At 38.1% G+C, this 15884-nt stretch overlaps 2 protein-coding genes across 7 annotated transcripts in view; one reads left to right on the top strand and one right to left on the bottom strand.

Annotated features, from left to right (window-relative positions):
• The first annotated feature begins 1655 nt into the window (after nt 1-1655).
• Nucleotides 1656-4451, top strand: LOC114149316 (twist-related protein 2-like). Its single transcript, XM_028025086.1, has one exon. It carries the CDS (start codon nt 2047-2049, stop codon nt 2689-2691), a length of 645 nt encoding a protein of 214 aa, XP_027880887.1. The 5' UTR covers nt 1656-2046; the 3' UTR covers nt 2692-4451.
• Nucleotides 4452-7927: 3476 nt separating this feature from the next.
• Nucleotides 7928-15884, bottom strand: part of hdac7a (histone deacetylase 7a) — an 80364-nt gene continuing 72407 nt past the window's right edge. For all 6 annotated transcript variants that reach the window (XM_028012521.1, XM_028012493.1, XM_028012539.1 and 3 more), the window contains 5 exons: nt 14191-14309; nt 13198-13331; nt 12965-13046; nt 11885-12023; nt 7928-11807 (listed from right to left, as the gene is read on the bottom strand). In XM_028012521.1, coding sequence (XP_027868322.1) covers nt 11765-11807; nt 11885-12023; nt 12965-13046; nt 13198-13331; nt 14191-14309 — 517 coding nt within the window. In that variant the 3' untranslated portion in view covers nt 7928-11764. The remainder of the gene's footprint in view (nt 11808-11884; nt 12024-12964; nt 13047-13197; nt 13332-14190; nt 14310-15884) is intronic.

Genomic DNA, 15884 nt, shown 5'->3' with positions numbered 1-15884 from the left:
AAGTCTTCAAAATGACCGTACACATGGCTCAAAGTTTGCGTGAGGGACTGCGCATTCTCCTGTCATGTTTGTTTTTTCTAGATCACAACCTATCTGATTAAAGTGATTTATACCAGTTTCAGACTCTGTTTTGTGTGTATGGAAACATTGTAAATTGAGATGAACTACTTTTAACCACAAATATTAATTGATGAAGGTGATGTATTTCAGATCAAACTCTCTACTGCAGATGCAGCATGATTACAAAAACAGAAGAATGTTTGAGCTTTACATTCAATGCTCAATGGTAGAACATGTCTTATTGTTTATTTTCCATTTTGTTTGTTTTAAAAAAAAATTCAGTTCAAGCCTAATATTTATTCATATAGTCTAAAAAACAATAAAAAATTGTATTAAAAGTAATAATAATATAATAGATAAAAATGGTCAGCTTTATCCTGCTCGGCTGTTCCTGTCAAGGTCAAGTTTAAAGTCCAATATGAAAATGTTTCGGAAACAAGCAGAGAGTCCGAGCAGAGGCTATGTCTGAGCATGAGGAGATGTTTTGAGAAGAAAGACATGAAGTCCTGCTTTCAAAATAACAATGTAAGCAAAAGTATTAAAAGTTTTGAGAACAAAAGACATGAAATCCTGTTTTCAGACTGAACATGTGTGCTCTTGGATTATGCCAGGAAAATTCCTCCATATAAAGAGGGTTTAACAATAAGGCAAGAAAGTCTAACAATAAGCTACTTTCACAAAGAACAAATTGCAAGAATAAACTAAGAAACTAAATACAGAGGAATTAACTAGTATGGCAAGACTTTTTGAGCAATAATTATTACAGAGCATTAAACAGAATACGGCAAACACCTGAACTGAAGTAAAAACACAGTAGAAAATTATAGAAAAAATTCTAATGAGAATAATATTCATGATGAGGAAAACAATAATCCATGACAACAAACCTCACTGACAGAACTAATATGGCACAAAATATGAAGCATAAATTACCCACAGGAAATAATCAAACCAAAAGTCAATAATCCAAGAATTGTGACACCAGTGTATTCAAGATAACATTAACCTTTTATCTGGTAAATATTGTAGATACCACAAGTTGGAGCTTGCGGGTTTAAAGAAAAAATTATATCTAGAATACAGCAAGTTATAACTGTGATATTTCACACAATCTGGGGAAGATGGGGAATAAAAGAGTCATTTTCAGTGTCTTTAAATGTCACCTTCTTTGTGATTCTGTGTACAAAATATATCTATTCTGTTGTTTATAAAGCCAAAAGGCTGGATATTGGATGGTAGTGTATTTGAATTTTATGCAGTTTCAAACATAAAGAGAGATTCCTTTGCAGATTTCCTTTTGACTTTTAAAAGCCCAGCGATGGTGGTGCTGAGTTGTGAAGCCTCAGTGTGAGAGGGGGCAGGGCAATGCCTTGCTTTGGAGGAAATCTGGAACCTATAAACTTGAGCAACTTCTGGGACAAGGAGGCAAACGTCACAACATTTAGATCTGGTTGGCTGCGCAACAGATCTCTCTCTCCGCCTCGTCGCTTCGACTGGACCAATCAGTTAGGACTCACTCCTCTTGCGTCCTGAAGCTTCACTGTCCTAAAATCCATTTCAGGCCAATCAGGGAACTGAGTGGGAGGGCAGCTGAAACATTCACAGTTGCCTGCCTTTAAAAATGTACACTCACTATGCTCTTGTTTCACATGCTGCTTTAGGAGAATAACGTGAGAGAGTTTGTGCCTCATAATGCATTCTTACAGAGACTGGAAGAGATTATTGTCGGGTTTTCATATGTGTGGATGAAAGAGATGACACTGAGTGCTTGCTCTTCCACTTTGGCTTGATTAAATATTCCCCAGGGAGAAGCTGTAAGGAAAAGGACAACAGCAGAAGAAAGACAAAGCAGAGAAGCAGAGGGAGGATCTCAAGAAGAACAGAAAAGAGAAAAAAGACAATACACTTGAAAAAACTAGGTAAGCACAAGAGCGGAGCACATAGAGCAATTGAAAGAACTAAAGGGGAGGAAGAGTGTGTCAAAGTATGAGAGAGGATGAACTGTCCAGAGATGATCACCCTAAAGGAAGGGTGGTTCCCAAAGAGAAGCTGGCAAGACCACTTTCTAATGCCTGTCCTGTTGTTGTAGCCACTCCAGGCATTACCGGACGTAAACGTCAGATTGGCTCACACACAGAGGATCACCTTACTCCACTCACCCCTACCTCATCGGACCACAGCAACAAAGTCACACCAGAGGACAGCATTCAGATATACACCTCAACAGGCCCCAAAAAACTCAAACAGAGCCCTCAGCATCGGCCGCCTTCTTCCAGCCCCTCGCTTTCTCCCCTGCCAGGTCACAGTCCTGGAGGACTCCCAGCCCTTGAAGACCCACAAGCTCAACGGGCCATCGCCAACATCCGTGAACGCCAGCGGACTCAGTCGCTAAACGAAGCGTTTGCCTCGCTGCGCAAGATCATTCCAACGCTCCCCTCGGACAAATTGAGCAAAATTCAGACTCTCAAGTTGGCATCCCGCTATATTGACTTTCTGTACCAGGTTCTGCAAAGTAACGAGATGGACAGCAAGCTTGCCGGGTGCAACTACCTGGCACATGAGAGACTGAGCTATGCCTTCTCTGTGTGGCGGATGGAAGGGGCATGGTCAACTATGTCTGCAGGTCACTAGCTGGGTCTGAAAGGTCAACAAAGTTCACAGGGATTCAAACATAAAGAGAGATTCCTTTTCAGATTTCCTTTTGACTTTTAAAAGACCAGCGATGCTGAGGGCTTTCTGTAAGCCACATTAGCCTTAAACCTCTTCAGGCTTGTGAATCAGATAGCCTCTGGACTGTTATTTAAATGTTTCAAGTGATTATTGGGGAGGGACACTAGAACACACTCAAAGTAAGACCTCCGTATGAATGTGTATTCTGTTTACATTGTATCTAATTAAGCTTAGAAAACTGGTCTTCATTGAAGAAGTTCAAAGACTATCTCTCCAAACGTTTCTCCACATGAGAAGAAATAATTTTACTTAAGGTCTTTTAATCTATTTGTTTTCTTTGGATCTGAAGTCAGACTGCTGTTTAAATATAGCTGCTCTCCCCTAATTTTATCACTGCATCCGTAAGCCTAATTTAAACTTTACGTTGAGTATTTTTCTGTGTGTCTGCTATATCTTGGGTTAGCAAGAGGAAATTTGTGTGGGATATATAAAACCCAGCAGCTGTAGGGTTTAGATGAAACTCTTAAAACTGATCCTGGACCTTTGCCTTACCCAAATCCTTTCAACTTTTAATTTTCCAGCCCTTAAAATCCCTTGGCCACCTCAGAACTCGAGTAACAGCGGAAAATGTAGCCATGGGCAGTTGCCTCTTTTAAAACAAAACCAAGCCCCTTTGTGTTTTCTCCTGGTTCTAAAGAGAAACTCCTGTTGAAATATTTTCCTCCAGTTCTGGCTCAAATTTAGCTTGCATGGCACGAATCTCTGATACAGCTACAGTTCGCTGACGAGGAGGCGTAATGAAAACAAACAGTCTTTTTACAGCCATTAATCATGTGTGTCATCATCAAAGGGGAGGCTGATGTGGCTCCCCACTGGGCTTAGCATAAACCATGGGCAGTGATGGAGGAGGTGAGAGCTGATTTATGCACACAAACGCGGACGTGTGCATAGGTGTAGCCGTTTGCATGTACGCATTCCCTGCAAATTGCATGTTCTTCATGTATTAGGTTCTAAAAATACCTCTGCAGTATATGTTTAAAGTCAGAAGTATTACCAGAGTAAAGTTCACTTTTTTGCCCCATTGAAGCACCATGGTTATTATTCTTACTGTTGCTTTTATTTTAACAAGAGAAGTACAAAGAGAAATGAGCAGGCAGGTTGTTAGCTTCCAAAACAAACCAATGACAAACCTGACAAACCACTTCTTACTTCAGTGCCAGCATGCAAAAAGATCAGCAACCTATCATTTGTCACAAGGAAAAGTTTCCAACTGAGATGAATAATTGTAATTTTTTTTTAGCCCTGCAGTCAGTCCAGTGTGGTCTCAGAAGGCTTAAGGTCTCTGGCATATTAGAAGATGCTTGACTTTTCAAAATGACTCATCATCCAGGAGAGATAATATTGAATAAATTGCAAAAGAGCTGCTAAAATGTTCCAAATTACTTTTCTATATTTTTTAAGTATATTTGTTAAAGCAAATTGTATGTCAATTTCCTTTGTGGATTTGCAGAGGGTTTCTGATGTGTATGGCCCCATTTGTATCTGGGTTACCTCGAAACAGGTATTTGCATGAATTAAAACGGTTCATCTCGATTCTTGAATATATAGAACAGCATCTGTAAACTTTACAGATTCTAAAAATCCATATTTGTGTTCCTTCCATAACATTTTGCCATTTTTTTTACTTCAAGCTGATAAATAAAGTCTGATGTTTCAAATTATTTGGCAAAAAGTGGCACTTCATTACAGGCTGGATAAGAAATGTGTGTCTTTTTACTTCTGCTGTCAAGTTATCTCCATTATTGCCTCTTTACCATGATTTGCTGCAATAGTAAATATTGTGCTAATTTCAGCTTGCTTATATTGATACAGCTATAAAAACACAAAAATATCTTTGGAATTAGATGTGCATTCACCTAATTTGTATGAAGACTAAAAATTTTGGGATATTTCTTTAAACCAAATACATGTTATTGAGGGCAGAAACATAAATTTAAATATCCTGCTCACACCTGACTGTAACATTTTTGGATATATTAGAGAAAAGACTAGAAGACGATTTGTCATTCATTTCTGGATGAAATAATGAATTTTAAAATAGTAAAATGATTTTAATGCTAGTGGGATGTATTTATGACTTCAAATCACAATAGAAAACCTGGTTCACTTAAGTCAGTGGTTCCCAACGTGTGTGGCACGCCCCCTAGGAGGGGTGCCGTGCCATTGCAGGGCGGGCGCAGGAAGCGGTTTGGATGAATGAAAAAAACAAAACAGTTACACAAAAGTGTTTCACTGTACAGATGGTTTGTAGTGTGTTTTGTTGCAACTTGAAGTGTGAAATAAACTTCAGCGGAGGTTGAACACAAAATATGTGTATAGGTTTATGTCTGATGTGTGTGCCCAGTTGATTTTTTTTGGGTGGATTTTATTGTAATTCATAGGGGGGCCCAGAAAATCTTTGGGAACCACTGACTTAAGCTAACATTACCTGTCAAGCTGCTAGTTAGCATAAACTAGCGTTAGCCATATTCAACATTCACACTTTGACCGAAGAACTGATCAAGAAGTTAAGGAAAGCTATATCAAAAGTGTGCTAAATGGAAGATGTATTTTGTTGTCCAAATTCTATTATTTATGACTAAAAGACGTAATACTTTAGTTTATGGTTTTGAATTCAAAATAACCTACCCTCTTAAAACTGCGTGGTGAAATCAATCCTCAACAATCTTCTGCACTTCTATTCTTTGACGATAAACCCTGTAAATATTCATTCGGCCACTATGCCCTCTCTGTCTCCTGGTTCTCTTGTTAAACTGTCTCCCTCTGTTCCTGGTCCGCTCTCCCTGGTCTCTTTTTTTAACGAGGTCCCGGTGCCTTTGCCTGGTCAATCACGAACAGTTAATAACTCTGCAAAAGAACAAGGTAGTGTGCAATTACAGCGTGCCGAACATTTATAGCCTGCTTGGTCCTGAGTATGTTATTCTTGCATTATATGTTTTCATTGAAGCAGCAGTGACCTGCTTGACACTTTTACAAAAACTGAATTTTGAGATTGACGAGACTAGAAAGTAAAAAATAAAAAATAAAGTTACAAAGGATTCTGCATTAGAAATATGAAAGCAGGGTATGTTTTGTGTAGTAAAAGTTATAACAATCATAATTTTAAAGTTTCTAATTTAAACATATGACTGCAACATTTCTCCATCAAGGACATTTATTTTCAGTCCACCTTTTCGTTTTAACTATATTTCATTATGAGAGGTGATAAAAGCTGCAGCCACCTCAGTTTAAGTAATACAACATTTTTGCTGTAAGAAATTTATGTTCATGGCCTAAAAGTTTTGGCAGTGGTATAAAAAACTTGCAAACTCTGTAGTTTAGAGTTTTTCTGCTGACAGTTATTGTTTCTAGGTTACTGTTCATCGTGATGAGAGGCATGATAATACACTGCTGAACAGGGTTTTGGGGGACTTAAAAAGTTTATTTTCCAGCAAAAATATATGATTTGAATTTGTGACACACAGTTTGTTCACTTTATTTCAGTCACATCACAGATGGAGCTACAAAAGAGTCCAACTAAAATCACTAGCAATCTAATTAGCAGGTTCTATATACAAGAGGTGTAGATGTCAGCAGTATATACCTCTGAAGAAAAGACTGCTGCTTTTGTTCTTCTACTAAGATCTTTAAAAAGTTCACTGGCAGCGAAAAAGTTTTACAAGAAAAAAATGATTTTCTACTGAGAGAGAGCTCCCCACCAGCGCAAAGTTAAGCAGGTTGGTTACTTACTAAAAAAACATAATCTCACAGTATGATGCTGCCACAACCACATTTAACCAAAAGAATATTTTGTTCAGGGTGATGTCCCCCCAATGTAGCCTTGTAGCAAACTGCAAACAGGAGCTTTTACATCTGTCTTTTAACAATGGCTTTCTTCTTGCCTCTTTTCCACAAAGTCTGGATTTCATGAAATGCACAGCTTATAGTTGAGCTCTTCCACCAAGTCATAGAAAAACCACAAAGGGCAAAGTTCTGCAGAAAGTACCAGGACGAACACTAATAAGCAGGTGTAAGATTGTTTGCTCTAAAGAAATGAATCCCCCTTCTGATTGCTTTGGACATTTTGGAAAATCAAGGAACAAGCCAGGGCTACCAAGAGCCCCGTGTTATGATGCAACCGATGTGTCACGCTGCTTCTCATCCAACGGAGACGGCTGACTCCCAGTTCTACCCCAAAATCTCTGCCATCAATAAAAAGTGGGATCAAAACATCCTCCAAAAACAACCATTTCCAACGATGACGGTCAGGGAGTGTTTCCATATGATGGAAAACAATATCACAATGTAATAGTGATTAAGGTAGAAGATGAAAAGATTTAAGCTTTTGACTCTGCTGAAAATTTCTAATTTTTGAACTCAGTTTAAAACTTCTACACTGTAGAACCTTAATTAGTTCTCCTAATTTTGGTACATGTAGATAAACCCAAAGATTTCTAAAGGCACTTTTTTAAAACTTGAAACTATTTACATAAAAAGAAATTACATGATCGAAATGGTTCCTGGCTCCTGCTTTTTATTTGTTTCTTCTACTCAAACTTTGACAAAAAATACAGAAATCGGTTGCTTGCTTTTTCCAGTAAAACAAACACAATAGTAGGCTGAGTGGGGTAGTAATGAGGACCAACAAACAACTCACTCGTAGTTCTATGTATGCAGATAAAACTGAGCTCTGAAAGAGACTCAGTCTTGATGACTCCATGAATGAAGCTTTTCACTTTAAACATCTTAAAACTAATTCTTGTGACAAAAAAGTGGTTAGCTGCTGCTGGCACAATGCATTGTGGGATACCTTGCTGACCAATTCTGACTGTCATATACTCTTTGATATAACTTCAAATTAAGTAAGTTAATTTTTAAACGTTTTTACCTCAAAAAGCCCTCAATGTATTTAAATTAAGTGCTTAGTATAACAATGTAAAAAAATAAAATAAAATAAATTCACTCAACTTCACTAATTCACCATACACCCAAAGGTTCACTGGACATCGAGTGTTACCAAACCTTGACCAAAGTCAAGTTATAATCACTAATCTTTTTCAATTAAATACAGTGTTACAGTTTACAGTGTAAGTCAAAGCAGTAAGTCAAAACAGAGAGCATAGAGCATGTTTGTACAAGAATTAACACAAAAATAAGCCTTAGAGCAGAGAATTTTTTTAATCAAGAAGAAAAGGCAAAAAGTATAAAATAGACAATCTTTCTATACATACACATGGTAGGAAATGTGAATGAAAAATACAAGTTAAGTAAGAATGAAAAAGATTTCAATGTCATGTTTTGAGATACAAAGTTACTGTAAGTCCAGTTAGTTTAAAAACTACCAATACACATGCTACTGAATGCGTCAAGGCACACGTGTGACGTGTATTTTGGTCTCAGTTTCTATTTACAGCGTCTTTCTTTAAGAAGAATGTACAAATGACATCAGTAATGAAAGGAATGAAGAGCTGAGGCAGAACCGGCCTCTTCGTAAGACAAATACAAGGGCGGAACTATCATACAATGGTCATTTACAGTATTCGACGGACGCACTCGGACACTTTAATACTTGCCAACGCATGCACAAAACACATGAGAAGTGCACACACAATCACAGACAACATTTTACCTCACAGACGACACGCAGGCAGCTGCTGCTGCTGGCCACGCTGGATGAGACAGACGCAGCGCTTTGTTTCAATGCTGACACCTCCCACCGAGAAAATTACGAACAAATTCCAACCAGACTCAACATGACAGAAAACAGACTTGTCAAAGTTCTGCAGAAATAGTCCAACCTTTGCTGGGAAGAAAATCTGCAGGATTTGATTGTAAAAAAGGCCGGCACAGTTTTCTGTCTGAGTGACAAACCCATATTTCCTTCAGTACAAGTCTCCTTCATCTCTAAACACGGAAGGAGTTTAAAAAAACAAAATAATAATAATAAAAAAAACAATACTCCGAGTATACTGTCAAACTGTGAGAAAAGATTAAAAGTAGAATTTCTGAGTAAAAAAAAATCGCAAAGAGAAACTATGAAGCCACATTTTCTTTTAATTAGTATAAGTTTTAGGAGGTTAGTGTCTAGAAGTATGAGAAGTTTGAACCATTTTCATCCAGAAATTACACTCAGCCAACCAGAGCTCTCGTCTAAAACAACATTAGCACGACTCATCCAAACCCAACGTAGGATGCATAGAACAAAGTTTGACAATCTCCGTTTTGTGATACAACACTAACAAACACAATCTTGCTTTCCATAGATTTGGAATGCAAAGTCCTGAACAGATTCGATTGCTCACCATCAGCTTCTGTGGTAAACTGTAGCTGTTTGATAAGAGGAGTTGCTACAAATACACAGAAGATTCTCACATGGAGATACAGCTACCAACATTGTTTTTCTTCAACAAACAAAAACCGTTTTCTTAATTAAAACAAGACTCGTTTCTTAAAAAAATCTAAACAGAGTGAGTCATTATAGTCACAAGCAAAAAGTTTAGAAAAGACTGTATATGTGACGTGAGCCTTAGTCCAAAAGTTAGAATATTATGTTCCAAAGTTTAGACCTGTTCTCATGTCACTTCCATACAGCAGCAGGTCGCTTTAAGGCAGATTTTTCTTTGGGTTGCGTTTAGAGATGCACCAGAAAATCGGCCTGTGGCTGGAATCTTCCCAAGTTCAGCTTGATCCCCCCACCACACCTGGTGCTAATTACAACTCTCTTTGGTGTGGAACTTGTTTCTTAAGAGTAGAATCCTCAAAGTTAACAACTTCTGATCTCTGTGAAGTTTTTAAAATGTAAGAAAAATGAAGCACAAAAGTAGGAGCTGGATTGATTGTTTACCAATGCTAGTCATGCTAATTGCTAATACAGGATGCTACAAGCTAAATAACAATTCTGAAATTATTTCGTCATTGTTTTAAAATAGTAAAAAGCCCATATTACAGCGAGTGTTCTCTCACCCAGGCAGGCTTTTAATTACAGGTTCTAGAAGCTTCATTATGCCGAGGCTAACCTGAGCTTACCTTCACCGTCCTCCTGGAGTGATAAGTGTGATTCAACTGAAGAGGTCCTCCTGCACCATCATCCAAAGCTAAATGCAATTTTTTCCTCACAAGAATATAATACTCAATATATTCAAAAGAAGAAGAAGCTTGGGAAGCTGAAATTGGCTGTTTTTTGTAACAGCCAATCCAGGAGTTGCATTTCTGTTTTGTGATGCTAATTGGATGAAACCCCAAAGGGTGGAAATAAGGAGGACTGCAATATTAGCTTCTAAGATGGTTTCCGATGTATATTATATGATGTACATTACGATATATTTGATGTTTCAGTTATTAAAATAGGCAGCTATAGGCATGTTTAGAAGGCGTCTCATGTGTTCATGGTCCTTAACCCCAGGAAACACCCGGGGTCGGCCGTACAGATTGACTGAAAGTGTTGATGCTTTTCTAGTTCATTGTTTCACAGAACCTCATCTACAAAGTTTATGCCTCCATATTCCATTTCAGTATCATCTTATATAACCCTTTGTTTAAAGACTTTAGTGATTTATTTATGGTCCCAACGTCAGCAATGTCATGTCAACACTATGCTTTCATTTTTGGGGTTTTTGTGGTTGGTCCTTTAGATCTTGCAGCCAACATGTCTGCTTGCGTTTGCTGATTTTGTCTTGCTTTGCTGTACTGAATGCACTAAATATTTAAAAAATAATAAAAGAGGTTTTAAACAGAAATTGGAATTGGGTCACATTGACATTAGTAGGTGGGAGCTTTACATAAAACTGGATATCGGAAATTGGCCACAGAAATCTGATCGGTGCATCTCTAGTCATCATAAGTGCTTCAACAGTACTGCTTATATAGAACAATACAATATAGTCTTCAGTGGTGCCAGGGTGGAATGATCACGCCTTTAGTCTCAAAAATAAAACATCAACATATAGCATTCAATACTAGTGGTACAATAACAGTTTGTCTTTGCTTTGTACATGTCGGAATGAGTTTTATGTCTGTATGCAAGACAGAATAAGACGCTGAACAGCAGTGAAAAAAGATATTCTTGCCTACTTTTATGGTTTAGTTGGCAGGAAATACAACTCTACAGTATTTCGGCCAGCATAAAAAGAGTGAGAAAGGAGAAAAAAAGAATTTGGAAACAATATAACAAACACTATTTTATCCAAATTTTCGGGGAAAAAAACTACAAAGAGGAATTGTGTGATCCCAGAGCTTTGGAATTTCTTATGGTTCACATTAAGGACTGAACAGTGCAATAAAACAACAAAGGACAATTGTCCTTTTTTTCCCCCTAAAAACCACAGTTGTCCATTTTGTGTCTTCATTCACTCTCTTTCCTTGAGTTCTTTACCGTCATGGTCTAGTGGTTAAACTGTCTCAGCACGCTTCTCTTTGTCGCCGTCTTCGTTGCGATGCTGTCGTGTATTGACCGGTCGGGCATCCGACGCGGTGTGTCCATTCATCGTCCCGTTTGGTCAGCGTTTGCTCAGCGTTTGCTCAGCATTTGCTCCAGCTCTCACATGTGAAGTCCTCCTCACTGTGAAACCTGATGCTGGGGCTTTACAAAGAAAAAAAAACACGAGGGTGAAGTTAAGGCATCAAATCAGCTGCTGGTGCACAGTGCTTCAAGGAGAATCCCAGCTGATCTCCAAAACTGTTTATTTATTTATTTTTTTGTGTCCCATAGCTCTTTGAGTGGCTGTCAGTCAGGAGAGATGAGGAGTCTGTCAGAGTGAACTTGTATTGCTCTTTGGTGAGGTTTCCCAAGGTTTCTCAGCTGCAGGTAGTGCTACAAGTGGTTACCAGCTCTGAGGTTCGATCTTGTGTGTCGGCTGGTGTGGTTGAGTGTGAAGAAGGCTAACTGGTGTGAGGAGGAAGGGGAAGGGCTCAGTCGCATTGCAAAAAACCCAGACAGCGCCATGGAGAACCCGTGGTTGTTGAGGCACATGTTTTTCTTGAATTTCTGCGAGTTTTCCTACATGGAGTTGCTTTCGTGATCCATCGGCTCGTCCAGGAGCCTGGAGGGAATCAGCGTGTGTTAGTTGGATGGCATTGTGTGTGAGTGTGTTTTTGGTGTGTTGGGAGGAACGTGTACCTCTTGTTGGAGATGACTCCCACAGAGAGCGAGGCCAAAGCGTTTACGGCGTCCGTCTCCTCGCAGTCCTTACTCTGAGCGGCAGCGTACGACCCGCCCACCGATCCGCTGTGGGCCTTCACACTCTGCCAGTACTGACCTGCAGCACGAACACGCACACACACACACACACACATCTCATCAGTGTTAACTCATCCTTTAAAGTAGAAGTGCCCAAACTTTTTGTCAAAATCGTCAGCTTAAAAGTACTCAAATATATCATTTTTAAAAACTAAAATCAACAAAAATGTTGATTTTTTGGGACCTACTCAGCAGTGAACAAAGCATGAACTATTTCAATTAAACAAATAAACTAATCAGATTTTCTTTTGTAGGAATGGGATTGCAGATCAAAAACTTCAAATGGTTCTTCCTTATTCAATGAAAGGCAGTTAAATATTAGTTTGCTTATTAGTTCATGTAACAATTCAAATTCAGTTAATTTATATAGCGCCAATTCACAACAAATGTGGTCTCATGGCACTTTACAACAAAGTCCTTTAAATTTAATCACACATACATTTCAGCTGATCCTCGTTATTAAACAGTAAACTCAATTAATTATTCAAAGTAGGTTATTAAAAAGTTTCTATCGAAGGAAACTCAGCAGATTACATCGAGTCGATGACTTGCAGAATTCACTCTTCGTGTTTCAGGTTTAACTGAAGAAATCCGAAAAAAATATGTTGTCTATTCTGAGCAATAAACACAGGTTCTAGGTCAGTCTTTATTTGAAAAGACTTGTTGTATTGAGATACATTTCAAAACAACAATTAACAGCAGATTTAGGTGCACCAATGTAAACGTCGTAGTGTAAGTAAATGAGAAGATACTTTGTGCTGAACCTAACATCTTATAGGTAGATTTTAACTCTATATGTCATAGTTTATTAAATTTTTAAAATCAGGTCAGGGACCGTAGATGGCCCCCAGGCCTCACTTTGAACACTCCTGCTTTAAACGAAGGGGCAGCTGTTAATTGTTAATGCAAGAAAAAGGCAGAGAGTGGATAAGTTAAAGTTAAAGTGTTGCTGCTGCTCACTTTGTATTTCTATCACAGTCTGGAGGGAGCGCACTGCGTTGGCGTTGGGTTTTTGGAGCAGAACATCCTCTGACATTGCGTCCTGCAAGACACAGACAAAGCCACGACAGAAAAAAATCTGTTAAATCAGAGAAAATAGCAGCATACTTACATCACTGCACTAGACCTAAAAAAGTAGTTTTAGGACATAAGTTAGTTACTTTAAAAAAATTAAATTACCCAGGATGCCTTACCTGTATACCCAATAGTTCACTGACGCAGGCTTCAGAGGCGTCACAGATGGCTGTGAGGTCATGACCTCCCTCAAGGGCCAGAATCAGACGGCCTCCAGCAAGGGACATGAGCTGGCGGGTCAGGAAGCCAAAGCCTGAAGCAAACACAGAAACATTCACAGGAGGAACGGCTTAGCTCAAACATGAGGAGCAGTAAGGCTGGCAGGTGAGCTATAGTTACAACACCAACAGCTACAAAAACTGTTACGGAAACAGGGACAAAGCTAAAGTTGCGATGAAAGGAGCCACTTCAAGTGTTTTCCAACAACATAGAATCAGTTTGTAGCACAATTAAGTAGTTCTGTTACCTTCAGTTGTTATAAAAGAAATATGACATAGAAATTTAACGCCTTTAAATTAGGTCTTTGTCTCTTTAAGAAGCTCTTGTTCTTTCTAAAACTCTGTCTTCAGAAAGTCATCACAACAACTTTTTTACCAGCGTTCTGAGAAGTAACTCACTTAATGAGCTCATCAGGAGTTTGCTAATTGCAGCTGGCTAGTCTGAAGGAGCTGACTGGCGTTTTTTGTTTTTTTTTCTTTTTTTAGTTGAATGGTTGCCATGGAGATTAAGAGGTATGTTTTTGATGAGGGAATAACATTATAAAATGATGTTAAGCTTAAAAAAGTAAACTTTACATGATACTGCCTCTTTAGTTTCAAATAGAAAGTACACCAGAGCTTTCATGTTTGCAGTGTCTTGCTTAATTAATGTTACCACCATGTCTCAGACGTTATAAATAAAAATGTATGTTTCATACATGGTGGCATAGCAACAAAATTAAACTATGAATTAACCACATAATAAATGAGGTGAGACGTGGTCCTGCTCTTTGCCCCACACTGGACACGAGACGCAACTATCAATTTTGTCCCAAGGACTGTAATAAATATCAGGCAATTCAAGTTTCAAAGAAGACAAGACCACACTGGCTGTGGTTGGAAAGCTGTGCTTACACTTGGCAGAGACTTTGTACCCGCCCAGAGGAGCAGGGTTTCCCTCAGCTGCGTCAAACCCGGCCGACACCAAAACCACATCTGGAGAGAATTCCTGAGCGATGGGCATCACCACAGACCTGCAGGGACACAAACAGGTGATCCGTCACCCCATGGAGCAAAGACAGGATGATGCTAGCACCAACCCAAAAGGTTCCTAACTTCAACATTAAATCCTGTTCTAAAGAATTTGAGGACGCCTTGTTTTATTTTTGGCCTTTTCAACTAATAAAAAGTAAATACAATGTTTGCACCATGTTGTTTGATTGCATTGTTGTTTTTATGTAATATTAGTGTACTATCGGAGTAATTTTTACTAAAGGAATCATAGGAATAAAGAATTCTACCCTGGCCTGTAACGATAACCAATTTTGCTTGATGATAAATTGACGTTATTACAATAAACGATAACATTGTTTTGTTTTTTTACCATTTTCAATTATTATAATATTATGACATAATAATCTCATAAAAGTACAAGAACGGATTCTCAAAGATCCATAAACTTTCAATTCTAACAAACATTTAACACTGGAACTGGACGACATTTTAAATATCCAAAATAAATAAACAAAAACAACAGAAACAACAAATAAAATAAATTATGAAGTCTCTAAATGAAATTGTTATTCAGAAAAAGGGCAAGTTGAGACCAAAGCACCAAACTGAGGACTTTTATCATCCAGTTCATAGAAGAAAGAGACGACAGGAAACAAACATAAATCATGAAAATTGAAATTACTGAACTCATTTTAATTTTTCATGTGATCAATTCTGTTACTGTTTATTGAAACAGGCCTAATTCTACCTTTACATTTTGTCTGATTATGACCACAACGTTCAATGTTTTTGGCATTGATCATCATGAAGTAGAGCATATTTCTAAAGTGGAAAGAAAATTTTATCAAAATGTTCATCAAAATTGAATAAATCTAAGTTCATCATTCTTTTGTTCATAGCATCCTTTACTTTGATATCTGTAAATAAAAATTCTGTGCAACAAATTGACTTTGGAAGCCACTTTATTACTTAATCCAAGTGCACATGTGTAATTTGAAGCCAGCATAAACAAAACAACTTAATTGTGCACTTCACAAATGTGGTCTTTATACAAGAGAAGGTTGAAAGGGTTTCCCAAATAATGCAGATTACAATAAACACAGCATCCCCATGGTGAAACGTGGTCCTGCCAGCTTTTCTGCCTCTTGCAGCTGCAACAGCAGCAAAATGTGATTTGAACAAAGTGCTAACTCATGAGGGGTGAATACAAGCCGCACTCATCATAAAAACTTTTAGAAATCATCTAAGTACCTCCTTTATTGCAAACGCACAATTATCTTTGGACAGGTTCACAATCATGCACTGCTTTGCCTTGTTCTACCCCACAGATAGAAAGACCTTAAAGCTCCTGGGTGTAAGCACTTCAGTGAGTATATTTATCTAGTCTCAAGAATAGAAAGATGTTCTACAAGGTAGAAGATAAAAATAATAGAGGGACCATTACTTTCTTCAAAACAAAATGTATTTCAAATATTTAAACAGTGAATCTTTTCAAATAAAGGTAAAACAGGAGTAACTACTGCAGTACTTTTATGTATTTCTAACATTTACGCCTCGTATCCACTGAGCGGTATGGCCCGGGTCTGTACTCTATT

The sequence above is a fragment of the Xiphophorus couchianus genome, chromosome 1 (genome assembly GCF_001444195.1).
Source record: "Xiphophorus couchianus chromosome 1, X_couchianus-1.0, whole genome shotgun sequence".
Taxonomy (NCBI): domain Eukaryota; kingdom Metazoa; phylum Chordata; class Actinopteri; order Cyprinodontiformes; family Poeciliidae; genus Xiphophorus; species Xiphophorus couchianus.
Note: the sequence above shows the minus strand (reverse complement) of the source record. Positions and strands in the feature narration are given on the sequence as shown.